General features: G+C 41.2%; 2 protein-coding genes across 2 annotated transcripts; one reads left to right on the forward strand and one right to left on the reverse strand.

Annotated features, from left to right (window-relative positions):
• Positions 1–1091: 1091 nt before the first annotated feature.
• Positions 1092–11070, reverse strand: LOC101486446 (phospholipid phosphatase 3). The gene is made up of 7 exons (XM_004539101.2): positions 10926–11070; positions 10593–10761; positions 8590–8747; positions 8197–8483; positions 8059–8116; positions 1995–2171; positions 1092–1894 (listed from the first exon to the last, which is right to left on the reverse strand). The coding sequence occupies exons 1-7, from the start codon at positions 10980–10982 to the stop codon at positions 1796–1798; spliced, it is 1005 nt and encodes a 334-aa protein (XP_004539158.1). The 5' UTR covers positions 10983–11070; the 3' UTR covers positions 1092–1795.
• A 9199-nt stretch (positions 11071–20269) lies between these two features.
• LOC101486153 (uncharacterized) lies at positions 20270–22646 on the forward strand. The gene is made up of 3 exons (XM_004539100.2): positions 20270–20766; positions 20882–20918; positions 21251–22646. Exons 1-3 carry the CDS (start codon positions 20521–20523, stop codon positions 21625–21627), a joined length of 660 nt encoding a protein of 219 aa, XP_004539157.1. The 5' UTR covers positions 20270–20520; the 3' UTR covers positions 21628–22646.
• The last annotated feature ends 2565 nt before the right edge of the window (positions 22647–25211 follow it).

Genomic DNA, 25211 nt, shown 5'->3' on the forward strand with positions numbered 1-25211 from the left:
GGAGGGTGTGCTTGGTATGTGATGTGAGGAGAGTGAGAAATGTTCGTGTCTAAGAAGCAATGTAGTCTAAGGTGACTGCCATTGGTGTTTTAAATTAATATGTTATTTTATAGGGAAATATTGAACCTTAATGCATCGATCTTACATCTAATTAAGATATTACATGCAAAGCAACAAATTCGAATGATAAGAGAGATTTCCCCAAAATAGACAGTAATGAGAATGAGCTCAAAGTCAATCCCGTTGCAAAATTTAAATGCTTTGGACACATCCATGCATTAATAATAGTGCAATGTCATTCTGTCAGGAACTATTTAGCGGCACAGTGATTGCTTTTAATTTTGATATTTTAAAGAAAAGTTGATAACACTTTTACATTTCCCTAAATAAGGTTTTGGATTCTCCCAAAGATGACGAATATAAGAAGAGAAGTGTGATGAAATGAATTCAATACTAAATGAACTGCAGTTGCATGGGTTCATCACAAAAACATATAGACAAAAAAAGCAGTCCATATAATAAATGTGAATGATGCTGTTTGCTTTCTTGTGCTATCTGCTTAAAGCTCCACTAATCAATATTTCTGGATTAGCCCCGAAACAGATCAAATGACACAGTGTAATGTAAAGTGTTGCTTGTTATGACAAAACAGCAGAGAATTATCGCCCACTTTCCAGCTCATTTGCACAGTGCTAATTGAACATCTTTGGCTCATTGTTTTGATTTTTACAGCTAATAACTCTACTGTTTTGATCCGGGTTCTCTTTAATCTTGTTTCAGTCGCAGCAGGCTGCTGTTTTAGGCAAGCTTTGATAAATCTACCCCGTGCCACCTGGCCAGCACCAAACAGCAAGAAGACAAAGTTAGTGACTTTCTGAAAAATTAGAAACTTACCCGTGGAGTCTGGGGAGACCAAATCAAAGCGAAAAGAGAAAAAATGTTGGAATTCTCAGGTGGACAGAGACGCTTTAGTCCAAATGAGAGATGACATGTTCTCTGTCTGCTTATGTAAACATGTGAAAGCTGTTTTACACGCTTGCAGTAGTGCCCCCAAGTGGTCAAACCCTTTAATTACATACATTACAATGAAATTTAAACAACTAAAAAAAAACTTTTATTTTTAATGATCTGTTATCTACAAGCATGCATAACTTCATAATGTCTGAGAACTAGTGGCATCCATCCTCTTCCATAAACAAAGATCCTGTTAGGAGTCCTCTCACTTACATAACACAGAGATGGACGGATGCATCCAATGAAAACACCCGATGCAAACCTTTTAAATGAATTGCTTTTTTGCTATTTGTGCTTTCCTTCAACAACATTCAGTGGGTGGATAAATAAACTACACAAAATAATTAACTTTTGTATGAAATATTTTACATGCTACATACTAAGTCATTGTAGAGTGCTAATTATTAACACTATCATGGACATAAAAAAGTGCTTTTACAGTTTTTGAATTGTAAAAAAAAACTATATATTTACAAGTGATATGTGGAGTGATAGTGATTCTGCGTTCAGTCTTGTTTGTAGTCTCATCTCACAGGTAAGTGTTACATGTGAAGCTAATGTCAGTTTCAAGGACAAAATGTTGACTGCTTGCTTTGACAGTATTTCATAAGGTCTGCTTTCCTTTTCTCCCCTCACTCTGTCAAAATACTGAGGTTTGTAGTTTGATTTCACAGGAAATGGTCTTGCATTCTTCAGATCTCTTGTCTGTCCAAATCAGTCTTCAGGCAGCAGGTGGATGCAGGTGGATGCAGGCAGATGCAGCGGTAAGTGGGAATGAGGTTTAGCAAACAGTATGGTGGGGTGACAGGGGGCTGTCAGGGGTCTCGGTCGGAGAGAGATCTGAACTGGAGCTTTTAAACATAGCCGAGATGTGGAAGGCCTGGGAGAAATATAAACACATGCCCAACTTGAGGATTAAGCAGACTTTGACATGTGGACACGCATTGATGCACAAAGACAAGCAGGCAAGTTATACTGACCACCCAGTAGGCAGTGAGAGCTCCCTGTATGTAGCCTGTTAATACATCAGACGGGTGGTGCCTGTAGTCTGAGATACGGGTCAGGCCTGTGTAGATTGCCAGCATAATCAAGAAAAACTGCAGCATGGGTCTCAGCAGCCGAGCTCCACGCCACGTCAGCCGTGCCTGCAGGTAAAACTATATTACAGAAACAAAAACAATATTAAATGCGCTGAGCAATACATTACAGATACAAGACGTTTACAAGTGAAGAGATAATTGTGGCTAAAGCTACGGATTACAGTGGGGAGGGGGAACAAAAGTTCTCTCTTTGTGTTGACGGTCAGGGAATTACAGCTTCCACCAGAAGGTAAGGGCTATGGTGGATGGTGATTGGATAAGTGGTTTCTGAGATGGGTTAAGATATGTTTTTGTTTTTTTGTGAGAGAGGTTTCATAAATGTGAGTGGTGTGGTAATGACAAATATATTTAATTTTGATACTACAAATGATTAAACATTGCATATGAAGGTTATAGGCGGTTATAGAATCTGAAGCATCTTTGAGAGTACTCAACACCTGTTTCTGGACTTATCAGTTATGGATAGTTAATTCAATTCAATTCAGTTTTATTTATATAGCTCCAGTCCACAATACCTCAAAGTGCTTTATATCGTACATAAAGGGTAAAGACCCTGCAATATTAGAAAGAAATCCCGAAATGGCAGAAACATGGCAAAAGACTATTCATAGATATTCATAAATATATATATTTATAATGTAAGCATTCATCAACTACTACCTTTGTATGCATTACTTTCTTGAGTCTTGGTGACCAAGTTCAACATTTTATCTATAATATTTTGCTAGCATTTGTGTTTGAACTCTTGATGAACAATTTAACTGTTAGCCATCCATCCATCCATCCATCTTCATCCGCTTATCCGAGGTCGGGTCGCGGGGGTAGCAGCCTAAGCAAAGAGGTCCAGACCTCCCTCTCCCCAGCCACCTCCTCCAGCTTGTCCGGGGGAATACCAAGGCGTTCCCAGGCCAGCCGAGAGATATAATCTCTCCAGCGTGTCCTGGGTCTGCCCCGGGGCCTCCTCCCGGTGGGACATGCCTGGAACACCTCGCCCAGGAGGCGCCCAGGGGGCATCCTTGCCAGATGCCCGAACCACCTCAGCTGGCTCCTTTCGATGTGGAGGAGCAGCTGCTCTACTCTAAGCCCCTCCCGGATGGCCGAACTTCTCACCCTATCTCTAAGGGAGAGGCCAGCCACCCTTCGGAGGAAGCTCATTTCCGCCGCTTGTATCCGCGATCTCGTTCTTTCGGTCACTACCCACAGCTCGTGGCCATAGGTGAGGGTAGGGACGTAGATCGACCGGTAAATTGAGAGCTTCGCTTTTACACTCAGCTCCCTCTTCACCACGACTGACCGGTGCAGCGTCCGCATTACTGCAGCCGCAGCCCCAATCCGTCTGTCGATCTCCAGCTCCCTTCTCCCATCACTCGCGAACAAGACCCCGAGATACTTGAACTCCTCCACTTGGGGCAGGAACTCATCCCCGACCCGGAGTGGGCACTCCACCCTTTTCCGGCTGAGAACCATGGCCTCAGATTTGGAGGTGCTGATCCTCATTCCCGCTGCGTTACACTCGGCTGCGAACCGCTCCAGTGCGAGCTGGAGGCCCTCACCCGATGAAGCCAACAGAACCACATCATCCGCAAAAATCAGAGATGAGATTCTGAGGCCACCAAAGCGAAAGCCCTCCGCCACTTGGCTGCGCCTAGAAATCCTGTCCATAAAAATTATGAACAGAACCGGAGACAAAGGGCAGCCTTGGCGGAGCCCATCACCCACCGGGAACGAGTCCGACTTATTGCCGGCAATGCGAACCAAGCTCTTGCAACGGTTGTATAGGGATTGAATGGCCCGTAGCAATGGGCCAGACACCCCATACTCGCGCAACACCTCCCACAGGACGCCCCGAGGGACACGGTCGAATGCCTTCTCCAAGTCCACAAAACACATGTAGACTGGTTGGGCAAACTCCCATGCACCCTCAAGTATCCTCGAGAGGACAAAGAGCTGGTCCAGTGTTCCGCGACCAGGACGAAAACCGCATTGTTCCTCCTGTATCCGAGGTTCGACTAGCGGACGAACCCTCCTCTCCAGCACCCTGGCATAGACTTTCCCGGGGAGGCTGAGGAGTGTGATCCCCCTGTAGTTGGAACACACCCTCCGGTCCCCCTTCTTGAAGATGGGGACCACCACCCCGGTCTGCCAGTCCACAGGTACTGCCCCTGATCTCCACGCAACATTGCAGAGACGTGTCAACCAAGACAGCCCTACAACGTCCAGAGCCTTCAGGAACTCGGGGCGGACCTCATCGACACCAGGGGCTCTGCCACCAAGGAGTTGTTTAACTGCCTCAGTGACCTCGCCCCCGGAAATCGGTGGGTCACACCCCTCATCCCCAGACTCTGCTTCCTCCCCGGAAGACGTGTCAGTGGGATTAAGGAGGTCCTCGAAGTATTCCTTCCACCGCCCGACAATTTTCTCAGTCGACGTCAACAGCGCTCCGCCAGCACTATACACAGTGCAGGTAGAGCACCGCTTTCCCCTCCTGAGACGCCTGACGGTTTGCCAGAATCTCTTCGAGGCAGTCCGAAAGTCTTTTTCCATGGCCTCTCCGAACTCCTCCCACACCCGAGTTTTTGCTTCAGCCACTGCCCGAGCCGCATTCCGCTTGGCCTGTCGATACCTGTCGGCTGCCTCCGGAGTCCCACAGGCTAACCAAGCCCGATAGGCCTCCTTCTTCAGCCTGGTGGCTCCCTTCACCTCTGGTGTCCACCATTTGGTTCGGGGATTACCACCACGGCAGGCACCAACCACCTTGCGGCCGCAGCTCAATGCAGCAGCTTCGGCAATGGAGACGCTGAACATGGTCCATTCGGACTCAATGTCCCCAGTCTCCCTCGGAATGTTGTTGAAGCTCTGCCGGAGGTGTGCGTTGAAGATCTCGCGGACTGGGGCCTCTGCTAGACGTTCCCAGCACACCCTCACTACGCGTTTAGGTGCACCAGGTCTGTCCAGCGTCCTCCCCCGCCACCTGATCCAACTCACCACCAGGTGGTGATCAGTTGACAGCTCAGCCCCTCTCTTTACCCGAGTGTCCAGAACATATGGTCGCAGGTCTGGTGATACGATTACAAAATCGATCATCGACCTACGGCCTAGAGCATCCTGGTGCCACGTGCACTTATGGACACTCTTATGTTCGAACAGGGTGTTCGTTATGGCCAAACTGTGATTAGCACAGAAGTCCAATAACAAAGCACCGCTCGGGTTCAGATCAGGGAGGCCGTTCCTCCCAATCACGCCCCTCCAGGTCTCGCTGTCGTTACCCACGTGAGCATTGAAGTCTCCCAGCAGGACAACAGAGTCTCCAGGTGGAGCACCTTCCAGCACCCCCCCCAGGGACTCTAAGAAGGCTGGGTACTCCGAACTGCCACTCGGCGCATAAGCGCAGATGACAGTCAGGACCCGTTCCCCGACCCTAAGGCGCAGGGAACAAACCCTCTCGTCCACCGGGAAAAACCCCAACGTACCGGCAGCAAGCCGAGGGGATATAAGAATACCCACCCCAGCCCGCCGCCTCTCACCAGGGGCAACTCCAGACTGAGACAGAGTCCAGCCCCTCTCCAGGAGACTGGTTCCAGAGCCCAGACAATGCGTAGAGGTGAGCCCAACTATATCTAGCCGGTACCTCTCAACCTCACGCACCAACTCAGGCTCCTTCCCCACCAGAGAGGTGACATTCCATGTCCCTATTGCCAGTCTTGGCAGCCGGGGGTCGGTCCGCCAGGGCCTCCGCTCCTGGCCGCCACCCGGCTCACAATGCACCCGACCCCTATGGCGCCTCCTGCGGGTGGTGGGCCTGCGGGAGGATGGGCCCATGTCTCCTCTTCGGGCTGTGCCCGGCCGGGCCCCATGGACTAAGGCCCGGCCACCAGACGCTCGCCCTCGGGCACCCTCCCCGGGCCTGGCTCCAGGGCGGGGCCCCGGTAACCCTATCCCGGGCAGGGTAAACTGTTCCCTCGATATTCTTTTCATGGGGGTCTTCTGAATCGCTCTTTGTCTGGTCCCTCACCCAGGACCAGTTTGCCATGGGAGACCCTACCAGGGGGCAAAAGCCCCCAGACAACATAGCCCCTGGGATCCCTGGGACACACAAACCCCTCCACCACGATAAGGTAGCGATTCAAGGAGTTAGCCATATTTTAGCTAAATAATGAGTAATAATTTTATTCATAAGATTAACTAGCTATTTAAAGTGTTTATCCGTTATGCTTAGGCAGCATTTGGTTTACTATTAGTTAACAGTGTCAACGAGCTAATGATGTACTTCTGTGTAGGTTTCCTCACCAGCTTTAATCATTTATGCATTCATCTTTTTCTCTACTGCTTAGTCTTACTTAAGTTTACTGTTCAGACTTGTATGGGTGCAGTTCTTTAATTTAATGGTTATTTCATTTTTTTGATTTAGTTGAGCTCTGTTAGCTGAAAACTTAGATACTAAAGAAATACCACCGGTGATACTTGTGCCCCTTCTTGGGAACATGGCTGGGAATTACTCTCTTAAGGCACTTTATAACCATTTTAACTTGACTTTTTATCCATCTCCCCTCTTTTTCACCAGTGCACTGTTAAAGCTTTCACGATAACTTTCAATACAACAGGAGGCAAATAATCTTGTTATTGTTTAATGGTAAATTAACAGTTAAGTGTTGTTTTATGGACACACGAGCAGCAAAAATTATTCTGAAATTATTCCTGATCTACTGTCACAGGTGTGTCACAGCCAACGCGCCACTCACATCATAAAACACCCGATATTGTGACGAGAGACTGTTGTGAGTCGGCTCTCATTGTCATCTAACAAAGTGGCTTCCACTTTTGGCACCCTAGTGTTCATTTGCTCAGAGAGATGCATGAAAATCACATTAAATTATCAACCCCCCACTCCCACCAAAAAAGGTACCATAGAAAGTCAAAAGAAGACAAAGTCAGGACAAAGAAAAGACTGAAAGTGCACAACTGTGCCTTCAGTTCCACTTATGAATTAGGCAGTGAGTTCCTAAGTTTAAAAAAGATTTTTTTTAAAAAAAATTATGAATAATAATTTCCCTCTTAAAATAAAGTGGTGCTAGTGACACTGTGAGAGAACAAAGTCGGGTAGCTAAAGATCCAGATGTGTGCTCCTGAAATAATAGATGTCGCAATGACCCCTCTGTGCTTTAGTCACTGAAAGCTGTGAAACACTGTTTTATATAACAGCAGCAACAGCAGTAAAAGTGATTCCTGTGCATCTGTTTCACTTTAAAGTGGGTAAACCCTCCTTAAAATGCTGTTGTAAGCTGAAAACTTTACAGTTTGTTGACTCAGACTTTGTCTAAGCCAGGTCCAAATCTTCCCACCAAAGGTTAATAGTGAAATACGCTCTCTTTGCATGTAATATAAATATGTAAAGTTCTATAGGACACTATAGAACATTTAAGATCAATCATGAACAATCATGTTATATTTTCTTTACGCTGAGCTTGTTAGCTGTAAAAATACTTGAATTTCTGCTGATGCACCATTTACGTCTGCATAAAAATGAGTACACATATTCACACACACACACACGCACACGCACGCACACACACACACACACACACACACACACACACACACACACACACACACACACACACACACACACACTTGTACAATAGAGCAGCACAGTGAGACGAGGTCACACTCCTCCCAAAGCAGAACAAAGCAGTCTCTGTTTGTGCCGTATCTCCCTCCATTCCCTCATCTCTTATTCTCTCGCTCTTTGATGCTAACTGGACTGGGGATGAGTCCCTGTTTCATTCATTCTCTCTCAGCATTTTACAGAGTGATGGTAATTGGAAATTGGAGAGACAGTCAATTTTCTTTGCCAGTATGAATGTGTGGTGTGTGGGAGAGAAAAAGAGAGAGAGATAGAGGAAGAGAAACATTTTTGAAAAAGTGACTAATAAATAGAGATACTCACAGCTAAGTAGAGCATTGTGAACATTGCAAAAGAAGCATGGCCCGAGAAAAAGGACTTCCTGAAAAAGTGGAGAAGTATTTAGAATTGCAAATTTCAATACGACATTAAAAGCACAAATTCATGAATGCAGACACACACCTGGCTTCCTCCTCTAACTGGTGGTCAGGCTGGCGACAAGTCACTGTTTCAATGTAGGTCCCAGGTGTGCAGTTGAGTGATGCATAGGTAATGCCGCACACTGACAGGAAGTGCGGTCGCAGCCGTCCCACGCTGAGCTTGGCCATGTTGGTCAGTGATTGGCCAACACAACATCCAAACAGGAAGCACCCCAGCTCCTTGTACAGGCACGAAACATATACGTTCCTCACAAAGGCCTTCGAGCTGACACCGTGGAAACGCACCCGATAACACTCGCCGAGGGCGATCTAGATTCAGATGCAACGTGAGAATCGCAAGATTACATGTTGTTGTACAATAAATGACAATGGGGTGACTGATGCGACAGGAATGATGAAGATGATGAATACTCACAGTGAGGCCGGTGATGATGATGCCACCTGTGATGAGTAATTCATCTGGTATGGCTTCTCTGTGCAGGTAAGGATACGTGATGCTGGGATCCCCACAAATGAAGCCTCTTCTGTAAGGACTCAGTGCCTTTAGCTCACATGCAAATAAAGGGATGGAAGCTGAGTGGGAGGAAGAAAAGGGAGAAAAATAGAATTAGACCAAAATTAAGTATTTTAAATCCCCAGTTTCCCTCTGGGTGAAAGTATTCTTTGAAAGTGATACATGGGAGGAGAAAAGAGGAGTAAGTTCTCATCTCAGGTTAACCAAGAAGAGACATTGTTAATGAAAGACAAAAATAATATAATCAAAACATAAATTTAAAGCTACATAGAAGACAGATGAATAGGGATTTTGAGAAAGGAAAAAAAGTTTGGGAAAGTAAGACGGTTACAGAAAAAAGGAAATCCAACTTTTTCTTTGGAGAACAACCATTAGGAATGTCGGGGTCGTAACACTCCTCCACTGGGACCAAAGAAACTCAGAGAACAGCCGAAAGCTCCAGTTTCCTTACTGAATAAAAGCTGAATCCACTGAGAGTGGAAGAGCGGAGCAAGGCAGCGCTCAGTAAAAGACCCAGTTTGGCTGCGCATGTGTGTATTTGTGTCTAAGTGTATGCATTTCTGTTGATGAGGAGAGAAAGGGGGGGTTGTTTGTGACTCCAGTTGAGCTCTTCCCAACAAAACAAAGCGTAAAAGCGCCAATAGACCCGAGCCAGAACCAGCCTCACACTGTCTCTGTTTGTCTCTCATGTCCTCTCTCCTTCTCTGCCTCCTGTTTGCATGCCTGCACGCACACACAGAAAAGACAAGGGTGGGGAACAGACATCAAAACAGACAAAGAAAGAGAGAAACAGAGACTTCTCGCAGGGCCTCCACCCTTCTGCACAGATCCAATCTGTTTACAGGCTACTTCTCTGTCCAGCTTGCTCCAGTCAGCCAGCATTACATAACCCCTCTCCCACCACCAATACCACTATGAGCTAGGGTCAACAAGTAGAGTCGTGATCATGTATGTGTACACACACATGTGATAGTCATGGATCGTACATTATTTATTGAATTCCCCCTGGCCTGACTCTACCCTGAGAACTGTATGTTGTCATGGAAACTGCACAATTCCCTGGGCAATGCACAAACCAGCTGGCACAAAGAGCTGAAGAGCAGCAGAAAAAGAGGGGTGGCATGTAGATGAAAGGGGCGAAAACGAACTTTCTGTCTCTTTTACTTTTCTGGTTTCCTCCTTTTTTCACCTTTTTATATTTGCTGCTTATTTTTTGAAGACTCTAAGATCATCACGTTTATAAGTACCCAAATACCCACTGATTTCTTGATGAAGGGATGAAAACAAAGTGGAACAGCACTTAATATGGGCGACGTGATCTTATTGAAAGCAATAACAAGTGCACGGGATTTTGTCGCTGATGAACAAATTCCTCAATGACTCGAGACTGTAGGAGAACATATGGATTTAAACAAACAACAAATGACTCGCTTTGATAATACCCATATTTCTTGAATTATTTGGAAGAATTTAACAGAATTGTGCAAAAACATCCACAAACCCTTTTCGAGACAACAGAATGTTATTAGCTGATTGAAGTCTATCAACTCACTGCTGAATCGACTGCAGATTTCAGCTATAAAAACATTCACGAGAAAACAAGTTTCTTACGTTGTAGCCTACAGTTAAAAAAATACAGAGACCCATTCAGCATATCGGTTAGTGTAGTTTGTACTAATGCACACTGGCACCAGTGTAGTTGTAATTAATGAAAAAAAAACAACTGCACGGAAGTCCAGTAACACAATGAACACAGGGCTGTATCAGCTTATAACACAGGGTTAAATGTTGAAGTATGTTATGCTGCGGAATACATGGCCTTGTACAAGGCAATGCAGACCCCTCAATAAGCAATATAGTGTTATGTTAAACACTGACAAATCCAATTAGCTAGGCCTTCTTACCAAGAAAGAGGCAGAGCAGGTCTAAGCCGACCAGAAGTTTTCTTTTGGATAAAGCCGGTCCAGTTATCTCTATGAGTTTCTTCCCAGTGCCGTTCTCCATCCCCAGGCCGCTCTTGTTTTCCGTCAGTTTAAGCTGGAGGTCCGCGCTGGAGACGGGCACACCGGCGCTCTGCGGGGCAAACGTATCCAACATGACGATTAGCTGCGAATTGTAGGTCGGTTGTAGATCTTACTGGCATCAGAAACTTGGGAGCGCCCTTTGGCTACTCATGTGCAGATCTCCAGGGAAAGTGAAAGTTAATCCAAAAGTTCCCGGAGTATTTAATATGCTACCTGGAGCGCGTGGTGACGTGTTTCTTCGCTGTCAAAGTGGAGAAATGTTTTACTCATGTTGGTGTCAGTCTGCAGGGCTCGTTCAGACTCGCTGAAGTGCCTCCGTCAGCTTAAAGATATGCGTGGTTTGCGAAACTAGTTGATAAAATCTCTCCCTCTCTCCCTCTCTCTTCCTGTCAGCTCATCGAACATTAGGGAAAACAGGGAGGGAAAAATCCGCAAGTCCTAATTAGAGGCAGCACATCAGATATGTGTCACGGTGTGACGGTGGTTATTGCATGGATGCAGTCTGGAAGATATTTCTCCATCACTACTACTGTATGACTTATCGCCTACAAAAATGCAGGTGATGGGGGATTGGGAAGAAATCACAAGTAGACTAAATAAAACTTCTTATCACTTTAAAAAAAACACTGAGATTCGAAGTATTTTAAGTAATTTAGCCCACATTAAAAAAAAAAAATACAAATATTTGCCATTGATCTGGACATATTTTACTTTTTGAGTCTGATTACTTTAGTACTTTTTAAATGTAATTTTTACATAGTTGTTTGAAAAACACATCGTGTTTTTTTTTTTTATCGTGGTTTTTTGACCCCTTCAAATATATCATAAGTAAGAATAATCCTCAACTGAAATCTATAGGCGAATTCTACAAGATGGTGGTAGAAGTAACAAGTGGAGAAAAAGATGTTAACAGTATTTTGAGTTCATACAATCTTAACAAGACTGAATTTTCTTTTCTTTTCTTTTCTTTTCTTTTCTTTTCTTTTCTTTTCTTTTCTTTTCTTTTCCAATACAGTTTAAACTCTCAGGCAAGCCTTCTTGAGCTCTTCTTTTGGATGCTGGTATACTCTTTTCTCTGTCAAGATGATCCCACTGCTTCAAGGATGTTGAGTTCCAGGTTATGAGGAGAGCAGTCCACGACTAACAGTGAGTCATCATATGTTTTTCTTTCCAGCTATGCTTTTCTAGAATTGGCATTATCTTTCTTCTATTGAGGGACACGAGTGCCCAAAAGAAATAAATTAACACATTATTAAATAAATGTGCAATTAATTATTTTGCATTTGTAATAAACAAACAGTTTATTAAATATTTAAATTAAATTTACTGATATTTAATTAATTGCTTGTTACAGATTTTTATTCATTAACAACACACTTAGTTAATTATTTCATGATGTATATATTTAATTAATTTTGGCCCTCCACGTTTTCCAGATCTCTTCCATACATATTGTGGATGATTTCAGCCATAAATTTCAAATTTGGATTAATAGCTCTATTTGACTCATTCACTGTGGTTTTTGTGAAATTTGGCATACCCTATTCTTTTCTTCCTGTTTCCTTTCCTTGAACGTAGCTTCTTGACATTCACCCTTCCACTGAGGTCAAATTTTTGAGGCTTCTAGTGAACAGAATGGCTCAACTGAAGGGCCAGATGGAACTTTCAGTTCCCGTGTCAGGTCTTTGCTATGCTAATAATTTCCTTGTAACTAAAACCAATTCTGAAGTATGATCTCACTATCTACACATGGCATTTTGTAGAGGCTACAGCAGCCGTGACAGTTTGCCTTGAAACAGCTGTAATCTCCATATTTGGCCTTTTTTCCCCTCAAAATAGTATTTTGACTTTTTGCACTTATCCTCAAAAATGATCAATAATATATATTTTGTTCTTCTTAATATGTCCCTAATACTATCCTAATAACTACCCTAATAACACCCTAATTCAATACCCTGTTGTACACAACAATATTAAGTTTATATTTTATACTGTGGGCCTGTGTTAAGCGGCTAAAGAAACAAAACAAAAAGCATTCCTTTAAAAATGGTCAGGTTTGTGCCTGAACTATAAATGAGTGAAAAAGTAACCAATGTCCAAAGAAAAACTTAGAAAGACCTTCAGAAAGTTTGGAGAACGATGACTGAAAACCAATTTAAAACATTACAAGTAAGTACTTTATAAAGATGTGGTTCTTGTGTCAGTGACAAATAATAGTAAAGTTCAGCTTTTGGAAAATACCCACAGTGGTTTGATGCCAATGTGTGAAAGAACTGTGGTAACTGGAACATGCAGTTCCATGCAACGTGAAACTACAGAGCCAGCAACCAGTTATTTTAGCTTAAAAGCTAGGCATGAAGACTGGAAACAGCTGATAACGTCTATACTGGATACAGTCTATATGACAAAAGGGAGCACAGTCTATCTACCGGCAATGCTATATACTGGGAGAAATTGACCCAAGCTGGTGTGCTGTCACACTCACGGGAAGAACCACAAACAATGTAAGTGACCCAAACACAGTGATTGGAACATGGGCAAGAAGTGGGTTATATTATTATTGTGGGCAGAAAACCCTTTTGGTCCATGTTCCTCTGGGAAGTGAAGGGACATGTGCTATGGTGCGGCTGGGAGCTCCACTCATACTCATTGGAAACCAGGTAAAAGCCATTCCACAACGCACCACACGTACTTTAACAGCCAAATATAAAAGACACATTTTGGCAAAAAAGAGGGACCCAGGGTACCCATGCGTACGACCCCAGACTGAACTCTCCTACCTGGATTGACTCCATAGGGGTGCCCAGGGGAGTTCCGAACGAGTATAAACTAGCAGACCAAGTAGCTTCAGGATTTGAAAGTATATTCATCTGGGTAACGCCTAATAAGAATGTTGATCGCATTAACTATGTACATTACAATGTGCTGAGACTCTCTAACCTTACTAGGGATGCCATGGAAGGGTTCGCAGAACAATTGGGTCCGACCTCGTTGATGGGAGTGCAAAATCGAATGGCCCTTGACATGTTGTTGGTGGAGAAAGGGGGCGTCTGTGCCATGTTTGGAGACATGTGCTGCACCTTTATCCCCAATAATACTGCTCCAGATGGCTCGGTAACCCGAGCTCTGGAGGGCCTGAAAACTGTCTAAAACCATGCATGAGGACTCAGGTATCGACAACCCGCTGGAGAGCTGGATGTCATCCGTGTTTGGCCAATGGAAGGGTTTGGCTATGTCGGTTATGCTTTCAATTGCTACATTTTTAGGGATACTGGTCACCTGTGGTTTTTGTCTCATTCCGTGTGCCAGAGCATTGTTGGTAAAGGTAATAATAAGGGCTGTGGACCCCGGAGCGGTTGTTCCGATGTCCATAATGCCACTGATTTCTTTCAAAATGTCAAAAGATGGAATGTGGAGATACAGCAATTATTTTACTGCTAGAATATAACCTGCATTATTAACATTGGATTAATAATATATCCTACAGCCTTGATATTGCATTAAAGATGTTTATTAAAGCTATGGCCATCACCTTAACCTTTTTATTACAGGTGCAGCTATGATTATTTTACACACATTGCATGTTTGTGCTCATTTAGTGTTGATGCTCAGTCTATTAAAGAAGGTTTTAAGCTTTGTGGAGCGTTATGTCTTCACAATCTATTGTGTAGGTGACTTGGAGCATAGAAGGATAGACAGCAAACACGCTTACAACACACATAATCCAGAAGCCTGCCAGGCCAAAGGCCCGAAATTCATTTAGCTTCTAACTGCATTTCAGTTTACTTAGTAACAGATGACAGAAGACCAGTTAAGAAAAGGACAAGTACTCAGAGACCATCTAGACTTGAAATGTATTGCCATGTATGAAAGATGTTATAGAAAAAAGAACTTCTGTGTCTGTTTTTAGCCATCTAAGATGTACCTTTTACTGTAATCGATGTATTTGATCTGTAATCGACGCAAGAAGGGGCGTTAACCCTGATGTTATATAACTATTGCCAAATGTATTTTTAGCAGGAGATGGTGTGCTGATGTGATGCTGTATACTTCTCCTCCTGCGTGTGTTTTAATAAACTCATTGTTTGATTGCACTCTCCTGGGCCTCCGTTGGTTTGTTTCATTTCTCAACATTTTCGAACTCGTGACATTTTGTTCATTTATGCCTTTGTTTTTGTGTAGCAAAATCAGTAGCACCACTTTCCTAAAAGTAAGCAAACCAACGTGTACACTGAAAAATTTCAGCACAACAAAAAGTGACCCTATTTACAATGACAGAAACAAAAAGTCCCAGTTGTATGTTTTCTTTTAGAAACTTTGTGGTGGTTGACTCCTGAACGAACCAAGGAGGGGAATAACCAAAAAGGCACCAAAGATATGTTTTTAAAAAAAAAACAATTTTTGCCTCGTCTTACAAGAGACGAGTACAATTAAAGACTTTACATTTTGCTGTACCCTTTTCCAGTTTTCATACACTTTAAATGTACTTATAAATTTCCATTTTTTAGATGACCTGGTGCGATAAGCTTGATTTTTTAATATGTTGCATTTATTTTCATTACGTGGGACATGGAAAACAAAAGCTTGCTCACAAGGAAATAAAACACAACAACTTTACGAGTCGTTTTATCCTCACAAGTAGTGTTACAATGTATAAAAAATATTCTTTTCTTTTTTAAATTAAGAGTAAATTAAGAAATTGGTGATTAACTTATTTTGTTAAGTGAAACTGCAGCACAACATTCAAGATAAACAGTTGTCAGCAGTAGGTGGCAGCAAAACCCCTATCAGTGGATGCTCTACTCTAGCAATTATCCTGGGGTTTAGCCATTTTTGTTTTTGTTTTCATACATGGAGGAAGATAGAAAGATAGCATGATCCTGACTGTGAAGTGAAAACACAGAGAGCTACTTCCCTGTGAGAAAACCCAGCACATCATAACGTTTGTTTGTTTTTTTGGTCAATTAAGTGAAGTGGGGCCACATGTAATCCTGACCACAGAAAATCCAGGACGAAATGTGCGTGGGTGTGTATTTGTGCAAGGTTGTACGTTTAGCAGTTGTTTACTTTATCTGAGGCATTTAACAGTGACATAGTTCCTCTTTTACCTTCCTCCGACATTTCGTCACTTTCCGTAAGGAAGCTCGAGCGTCATTTTGTAAAATGATTTTATTCTCATACATTACAAGGCCTCTATGCAACTTCCTCTTAACAAAGGTCTCTGAAATCTTTTAAAACAACACGCAAGGTGAACAGATGTAGATCATAAATTCAGATAAACTAAATACCACACACACACACACACAGATGCTGTTCGTTTTTAACAAGCTCAATCTTTTTCAAAACAGCTGGGAAACTCTTGAGGAATTTGTCTGTGCTGCCTTATTTTTAATAGTTTGCTTATTTGTATATTTGTGGTTAGTTTCATTGAGGAACAGAAGACATGGGTTTGCCCTGGTGGAGCATATGACCTTCTACAAATGCTCGTAATGCTAAATTTCTTATTTTCTCTGTTTCAGACTGACTTCCTCATCTCAGTCACCCACACAGCAAGAATCCCCACATTTTTCCCATTACCGTGTCATGCTTCTCAGTTGTCATTCCTCATGATATTTTAATTAAGTACTTTTTTGTTTTTGTCTTCCCCAAAGTTTAAGGTTAGATAGCGTCACAAAGGCCATGACATTATCTAATGTTACTAAACAAAAAGCAATGGAAGATGTAAAACTTACCTGTGTATTATAATGTAAAAAACATTGTTATTGGGCTTTGCATGAATGCAGCAATAAAGGTTTTTGGACATCACTTAAACTTTCGAAAAAATCCCCCAAAAACTCAACAGAGAAGAAACTAAGAAAAACTTTGAGACAGTTCAGCTGAAAATCTAATTTGAGAGAAACTGAGCTGAAAGTTTTGGCAGAACTAACCTGTAGTCAGTCAATGTAAATAGTGACAGTGGCCCTCCTGTCAGGTCTGTACTGGAATGGTTCAACCCTGTGAGGTGAAAGTGCCTACTCTAACCCTGAGCCTACATTTTGGAGAATTAATAGCCCGCAGATACAGTTTATCTACAAAATATAGCAGATAAACTGTGGCTTTCAGAACATCCTTACTTATCTGGCATACATTTAACAAGATGATTGACACAATAGCATCACACAGCTGCTTCAGATTTGTCCGCCGCACATCCATCACGCAAATCTTTTAATCTAGTGTGGAAGCAATTACAGTGAACTTACTATCATATTGGAATATTCACTTTGAGATGACCTGAGCTTTGAGACATGGCCCTTCACCCTGCTGGAAGGAGCAATCACAAGATGGGTAAAGTGTGATCATGAGGGAAGACATATGGTCAGCAACAATACTCAGGTGGAATTTAAGCAATTCTTGGTAGTTATTAAAGAGCCCAAAGTGTGCCAGTAAGCAATCCCCTGCACAACCAACAACACCACCAGCCCAAATTTGTGATGCAAAGGAAGCTCGATCCAAGTTTTTATGGTGCTTTCAGCAAATTTTGACCATACCACCCAAATGTTGCAACTGACATCGTGGGTCATCAGACCTAGCAACAGTTTTCCAGTCTTCAGTCGCCCCACTTTTTTGAGCGTTTACAAACTGATTAATAATAAGTGGATGTTTGAGCTGCTATCATATGTATACATATATGGAATGAACAGCTCAACTGTAGGTATGCAAATTTATTGAGCAAATCACAGTGAGTTTTGTACAGTGCATACAAAATATGTAAAAGAAAAATTGGGAGTTGAAAATTTGTAATCACAATAGACTCAATATAAACTATTGAGTTCCATGCTCTGTTTTAAACTTGTCTGTAGCCAACAAAATATCTTGTAAATCAGGGCCCTATTAGGAGACATAAAAGTAGAAGTATTGGAACTTAAAAATCATTCAAATAAATAAAAAGTGCCAATATTTCTCTACCACAAGTTGTTCACTAGTTTTCTACTTAACAGCACTAAAATGCTAAGCAATGATGTCAGAGATGAAGAAACAAACACAGGAACTAAACATGGCGCACAGGCACATAAATGTGTTTTATTGTATGCAAAATAAGTTTGTAAGTACACGACAGCAGAGCAATAATGTTTTTAAATGTTATTCTTACTAACCCATAACCTCTTTTGAATTCACGTGATCTAAAAAGTACAAAATACAGCACAAACATTACCCTCTGTGTGAACAATACACCATCTTTTTGGTTTCTATGATAAAGCTATATATATATTTAAATATTTTTTTTGTATACATTAGTGCCAGAATTTGCACTGTGTTTGTTTTCTAAGTGGTAGCCACTTCCTTTTACCCATGACTTCTTGTTCAGGAACAGCCACAAACATTCCCTTAACATGATCCAAAAATAGTATTAGAGTGCCATTACCATAAATCCCAATATACACTATGCTGACTCTACAGATCATCACCTGATGCTAGAGGAAGAGTCTTCACTAGTCATTCACCATCAATTACACAATAGACTGTAATGCCTGTGATCAGTCCAGTTAGTTCTTTTACAGTAACCCCCCCCCCCCCCCCCCCCCTGCATGTATTCATATCTGCATTTAATTATTACTAGTTTTTTTTACAAGTTTTTTTAAAATGTGTAAGTCACTTTTACACCGGTGATAATAAATAAATAGAAACATAAACGAATGGCTGTCCATGTGTTTTTATTACTGGTTTATTGCTACCTTGACTTCCCTGTCTTGCAGCTTTTTTTATGCTGCACTATCCAGCAGAAAATTTCACTGTAAACTATCAAATAGTTGTTGATATATTTTAGTCTGGACCAACATCTAACTTCAGCATGACTATTTATATGAATGCGAATAAAGTGTTTATGTAGTATACAGATAGCAAAAAGCCCTTTCTCAAATGTGTGTGGATAGCGATGTCGGCGTAGACTCTATTGCAAGAGGATCAGTGAAATGAGCACTCGTGAGGTAAGGAAAGGACAAAAAAGTAATTAATTGATAAGTTTATATTTAACATCTCATTGTAAATGTCACGTCTGTGCAGAAAGCAGCACCAGCATGTTCTGTTTGTTTCAACTTGAAATGTCAGTCACAAGTTATTAGCTGCTTCTATAGCTAATAACTGCCTTTTGTGTTAATGGTTAGTTTTTATAACAACTGCATAAACTGGAAGACAGACATGTCAAACATGTTGAAAAACTGAAGCATCCTGTAAGTAAGTTAATGCATATGTAAACATCACATTTTGAATTCAGAAAGCCAGATAGCCATGCCACTCTGATAGAATTCATGGTTTTGCGGCATGTACCTCGTTTGGGTTTCTAAACGTTCTTTGATGGTGAAGCAAGTGGTGACTGTGATGGTGAAACTGATATGCTAATGAATAGAAGACCAAGCTATTACATGGCATGTAAAATATTTAGAAAGACAATGAAATAAAATAATAATAATAGAATAAAGATAATAATATTGGCCAGTTATATTTTGACTTTGTGTAAGACAGAAGTTCCTTTCTTAAATAAAAGCATTACTTTTTTTTTTTTTTTGAGAAAATCACTCTCACTATGTAATCCTTTTAGTGTCACTCTTCAACTCTTCGTGCCTTTCCCCTCTCTTATACAGATATGGTGGGGAATTCCCATACTTCTATTATCAAAGCATTGAACTGTACCTGTTAAGACTAAAGTTTGACTAGCTGAAAAGGGAAAATAGTTTTTGCAGTATTAATAGATTCCACCATCCAGCTCCTCTTAATAGCTGAACCTCTTGCGGTCTTTCTCTTTCTTGGGCTCCCTCTCTCTCTCTCCCTCTCTCTCTCACACACACACACACACACACACACACACACACACACACACACACACACACAAAACAAAGGGATATCCCTAGCTTTTTTTTTTGTTTTTCAAGCTAAAGTCAGTCTCATTACATGCCTCTGGTGAAACTGCTTGTAGTTGCTCCTAGCAGATAAAACTCTCTCGCTCTCTCGCTTTCTCAAACGCAAGAAGGGATATTCCTGGTTATTTTTTGTGCAACCAGTCACACTGTCATTTGACATGCTCCTGGTAAAACTGCTCCTAGTACTCTCTTCCCCTCTCTCTCGTGCTCTCTCTTTCGCTCTCTCTCTCTCTCTCTCTCTCTCTCTCTCTCTCTCTCTCTCTTTATTATTATACATACAAATGCCCTACACTGTCCAATCACCCACAAACCCCAAACACACACCGACATAAAAAAAATGAAAGAAAAAAAAAACTCCCATAAGGCCTAAGACAGCCGCGTCCATATTCGCTTTTTTCATGCGATCATTATCTCCATTGTGCCACTTTTGCCAGTCCTGCTTTGTTCAAAGTGAAAAGGTTAGCTATGTTTGACTGTTTCGGAATGTAGTGCAGTTGAAGGTATCGTCTCTTCTGTCCCTTTCGTTTTCCACCGCACTTCTCTAGGGTGCACTTGCGCAATAGCGAAGAGCGCTGCGGAAAATCTGCGCGTCTATTTTCTCACCTCCTGTAAGACCAGGGAAGGAGGGGGTGTGAATGTGTGGGGACGGTAGGGAAACCCATGACTTCCGCGTTTTTCCTCCCTGTCTGAAAGTGACTTCACGTACATAAATAGCTATGGGTGCTTACAGTTGAAACATTTAAACCAAGACACGCAGTGGACTCGGCGGACGAGCGGACTATCTTTTGGTCGTCAACCAACCAAAGCCGGACCTATAAAACTTTAAAGCTCGCTCAAACCTTTTATTCTGAGAAGATAAAAGCTGCTCAGTGTGAACTTTTTGACCGAAGCTCAAGCGACCCTACTGCGGATTGATGGGACAGCAAGCCAAAGACGTGGACGTTGAAGCGCTTCAGGAAAGAAGCCCTCAGCGTGGAAGGTGCCTGGACAATTTTTTAGTCATGTCCATCAGCTTTCTTTTTGTGGCAACCACAGCTCTTGCAGTCGGAGGAGCGATGGTTGTGATGGAACTGCGGTCGGACATGAAGTCCTTGAGTTCGCCCCCATCAGTTGGGACGCCGCAGAAGCAGACGGGAGACGCATCTTCCCCAGCATATAAGGTAATTAATTATTATCATTTTGTTCAGAAAGTTTGTATAACCTTTTACTTTATATCGTTTCTTTTCTTACATTTATCCATTTTGATTCACAAATTCTTTACTGTTTTGCCAACAGATGGAGAAATTTTCCTATTTACAAGCCGCCAACTCAAGTAAGTCTTTTACTGATTTTCCAAATATATAAAGCCATGTAACATAAAGTCTTTTGAATCTACAGAAAAAACGGAAGTTATAACATTTTTTTTGCAAAAGATTTAGAGTAGGCAGAAAATAATGACCTCGTGGTTTAACGTTATTGTTAGTCTTTTACTGTTTGCTGTTTATATGAAAAGTGTACATTTAAGTTTTTGAGAAAAATAAAAACCCTATTTTGCATTACAACAAATGGGGTTACAAGTCTTAGCAAATCTATAAGTGTAACCGCCAAATCTGATTATCTTGTGTAAACAAAAACTAAAATAAATGTAATTGTCTCCTCTTGCAGAGTTGGAAAACTCCACCATGCAATGGAAATCCATCTCATATGGTAAACGGACATCTGTAGGAAGCAACTTTGTCTTCGACCCAGAGCGGCATTCACTGACGCCAGTACAAGATGGAGCCTACTTCATGTATGTTGAGCTAAATTTCACCTGCACTTCCATATGCAACGCGGGTGTTCTCACGGTGAAAGTAGGTGATGAACTTACCTGCAAAGTGGAGCTTCCAGCAGGTATACTACCTGTGAGCAGGAAATGCTGGACTGTTGCTCAACTAAAAAACCAGGGAATGCTCACTCAGATGACAGTACAGAAAGGCCTAGAAGACTGGAAACTGGAGCTGCAAAGCTCAGGATTTGGAATTTTCCTCATAGACCCATAGATGCACATGCTGGAGTGCTACTGCTGTTATCTAGAAGTAAATGGACCCGAGACACGTGGGTTGTAACGAGTAAGAACAGAAGTCTGTTTTTTCATAAACCCACATAGTTGAAAACGAACAGGCTTGGGTGCCGTTTTTCACAGCTAAGACGAGCTTCCTTGCAAAGGTTCTAGGAGAAAGAACCTTATGAGACTCAAGAAAAGCTGCATTTGTGATAATGCAAAGAGAATATGGAGAGACTAGAAACTTGCCTCATTGTATGTAATTATGTAAAAATGTTTCTCTGTATATTTATTTGGTGATATGGAATTATTTATGTACTTATGTTGCTTTTATTTATAACTTTTATTTATAGAAATGTTTATATTTTGTATAGGATTTTTTTTAAATGTACAGTAGATGTCACTACACTGATATTGATGTGCAATATACAGATTTCAAGTTGTCATTAGGCCTCTGCAACCACAATAAAAAAAAACCCTTTCAGGGATGCATTTAGTTCTTCTGTTGTTAATCTGTTCTTGGAAGCAATGAGTAACCAAGTGATGAGTGAGATTGTGCACTTATGCAGAAAAAAAGTCAGAGTTAATCAAAACATATCCAGAATTTCTAAAACATTCAGTTTATTTGTTTATTAATTACAATTAAGTGTAAAGACTCAACCTAAGAAATTGTTTTGCTTTTAAAAGATGTCTAAGTCCTGTGGACGAACCCATTGTTGAATGTATTTCTCTGTAATCCATATTAAAAACATGGATGTGGTGACATGAAGTATTTTTTGGTGTTAAATAAGAAAATGTGAAAGCGACTGTGACAAATTTTACCTCAATGTTACACACCTCATTCCGGGAACTGGATGCACATCACATCCTGTTTATTTACCATGATGTGTGGTGAAGAAAAAAAAACCTATAAGCCACCAAACAAACACCTCCCGTATATACGTGAGATGGAGATGTCAAGTGAAACAAAATTTCATCTGGTGCTGTCATAATGAATGAGGATTTTCATGGTTCCAACAAATGCTCAAAGCAAAAAGCAGGCTTTAGTACATGTACATATAAAAAGATGGTTTTGGTCTAAAAGTAAGTACTGAATGTAACGAACTAAAACAAAGTAAGTTTAATCATATCCTTACTTTTAAAGATGAATGTACACTTTCTGCATATGACAAAAACACATGCACTATCAGTGCATGTGTTTTTGTGCATATGCAGGTACAGTGTTTTTCTTTTTTTTTTCTTTTTTTGCTTATATGGACTCACTTTTCTAAACTAGTGATTTTCAAAACTGAAAGAAACATAAAAATAAAGAAATTTCAAGTTCAATCAGTTGTTTATTTTTACAGGTACACATTTGGTGTGATGCATTGTTTTTGGGACCAGTGGTTACGAGTGAACCTACAGCTCCCGTTATCTTTATTGAAGTTGTTTACAGCTGGTTTAGCCCGCAAGTTTGTTGTTTTTGTTCATTCCTCTAAACGATTCAGTGGCGCACACAGCTGTACATACCTGTACCTTAAAAATTAGGCAGATACATTTATAACTTTATTGACTTTTTATTTAACATTTAGCAATTTTCTGCCAGCCTTCCAAACATGGACAAGACTTGTTTGGTGCTGTTACACTGCTGTAATGTGTATAGCTAAGTTAAAAAAATCTTGGTTCACTTATGGCACATCTGCAGTAGTGTCTTTGGACACGAGAAGTCACCACCTACCAGCATTGCACCCTTAATAGGTGACTAGGTAGTGGCAGGTGTTCCACCTTTGGTACAGCTTCCTGCAACCAGTCAAAAACCCTGGTGAACCTGATTGGCCAACTCTTTGACTCCTGCTTTGTCTTTCATGGACTACAAGCGGGCAAATGCGGCGTTGCAAACTTTCTGTTAAGAAACCTCCTCGTAATGTGTTTCTACAAACTGTAAAGCTTAGGGCAAAAGGCCATAAAGTTGTTTAATCTCTCTTTCTTGTATAACAATTACTGTTTTTTGGGAGTTTCCATCTTTGGTGAGTTCTGCTATATGCACCCACATATACTTAGTGTGCTAGCAGCTGAGAAATCTTTGGTATGATAAACTTGGTTTGTAATACATGTCCCAGGTTGTTGTGGTAGTTTTATAGTTTTCTTCTCTTATTTTTACTCTAGAACAAATGTCTTTACTTCTAATAAATTTTTATTTGTTTATCTTTGAGCAAAATCTGAAAACAAAAGGGAAAAAGTTGCTGCGTAGTTTACCTTTTTTGACTTCATGTTGTTTCCTCAGTGATTTTCCTTATTTCATAGTGCAGTCAAATAGTCAATAGTCTGTCAAATAAACTTCAGTTCTATCTAAATTCAGATCAAGTTAGATAGGACAGTAGCATTGTAAATAAAAGACAGATTTTGAAAAGTAAACCACTTCTCTGCAGCTTTCTTAGCCAACTATAACCGTCACCGCACATAGAAACTCGTGAAAAGTTTGCACGCTGAATAGTTTATAGCAGCTCTGTTGCAGCACATCAAATTGCCCTTATACCTTTATGATTAAGTGCTGGTTTCCCCACACATATGCAACAGTGCAATTTCATATGCTTTGTCAGTCACTCCTTGTGCCACAACACCCACACACACCTCAAAGCATGGCAGCTCCTGCCAAAGAAAACACATACCAACATGTACCTGCAAGCTGAAAGAGAAAGTGACCTTTTTTCACCTTAAAAATGAACAAAAAACCCCCAAATTTACAGTAAATTCCAAACAACGGAACTGACAATATTTTTGGCAACAAACATGGATAATAAATCTGATTTTGCTGACTTAAAAGTACTCTATCAAAATTATTTTCAAACATTTGACCTGTTAACATATGCATTAAACAAGATTAGCTGTAAGATTACATACAGTTGATGCATGATGGCAACGTACCCTTTACTTGCTTACAAGAGACAAGTCTGAAATGGAGCTGTAAAAGTGCTTTCGCTGAGGTGAAGATTCACAAAACACTAGTCAAGCTTCTTTCTTTCTTCATTTTAAACCTTGCATTGTGTATGGCTGCAGCTGCTTTTCAGGACTCATGTGTGTCAGTGTCCCTGTTTGCACATCTCTGGCTCTTACCACCAGATCTGTGAATGTGCAGCCCTTGAAACGTATTGCATTGTGAATGTGCATGTGAATTTGCATGTGCATGAAACACAAGACTTTTACTATATGTGGAATTACTTATTCCCTTTTCAGTGGACATTTATCACGTCAAACAGATCGTTACTACTGAAGCATTAAGGTGCAAGCAGCCTTTTATTGATGCATCCTGTTACTGTTGAGGAGGAATGCATCAGATTTTATGACCTGAATACATGCTGTGTTTGAAAGCTCATGATGTTCACAAGAAAATTTGTCAGGTTAGTAGAATGAAGCAAAATGTGCCACGCTTGCTTCTGAAATGTAGTTGAAGTTGAAGAAATGTAGTGAAAACAGAGACTTGAAATAGTATGTAAAACATGGGTGTAAAACCCAAGAAAACTATGTAAAATAAAGCACTAACATAAATAGACAATGGACACATTGCACCGCTGCAAGTAATAAACCTCAGCAACATGATATGTT

This window comes from Maylandia zebra, linkage group LG6, assembly GCF_041146795.1.
Source record: "Maylandia zebra isolate NMK-2024a linkage group LG6, Mzebra_GT3a, whole genome shotgun sequence".
Taxonomy (NCBI): domain Eukaryota; kingdom Metazoa; phylum Chordata; class Actinopteri; order Cichliformes; family Cichlidae; genus Maylandia; species Maylandia zebra.

Bases quoted from the DNA above. Each gene is read 5' to 3' on its own strand.
- LOC101486153 (XM_004539100.2), top strand. From the start codon at position 20,521: ATGGGACAGCAAGCCAAAGACGTGGACGTTGAAGCGCTTCAGGAAAGA. The intron at 20,767-20,881 runs GTAATTAATTAT...TTTTGCCAACAG, and splicing joins CATCTTCCCCAGCATATAAG to ATGGAGAAATTTTCCTATTT. The intron at 20,919-21,250 runs GTAAGTCTTTTA...CTCCTCTTGCAG, and splicing joins TTTACAAGCCGCCAACTCAA to AGTTGGAAAACTCCACCATG.
- LOC101486446 (XM_004539101.2), bottom strand. From the start codon at position 10,982: ATGAGTAAAACATTTCTCCACTTTGACAGCGAAGAAACACGTCACCAC. The intron at 8,748-10,592 runs GTAAGAAGGCCT...CCTCCCACTCAG, and splicing joins CCTGCTCTGCCTCTTTCTTG to CTTCCATCCCTTTATTTGCA. The intron at 2,172-8,058 runs GTGAGTATCTCT...TCTGTAATATAG, and splicing joins TCACAATGCTCTACTTAGCT to TTTTACCTGCAGGCACGGCT.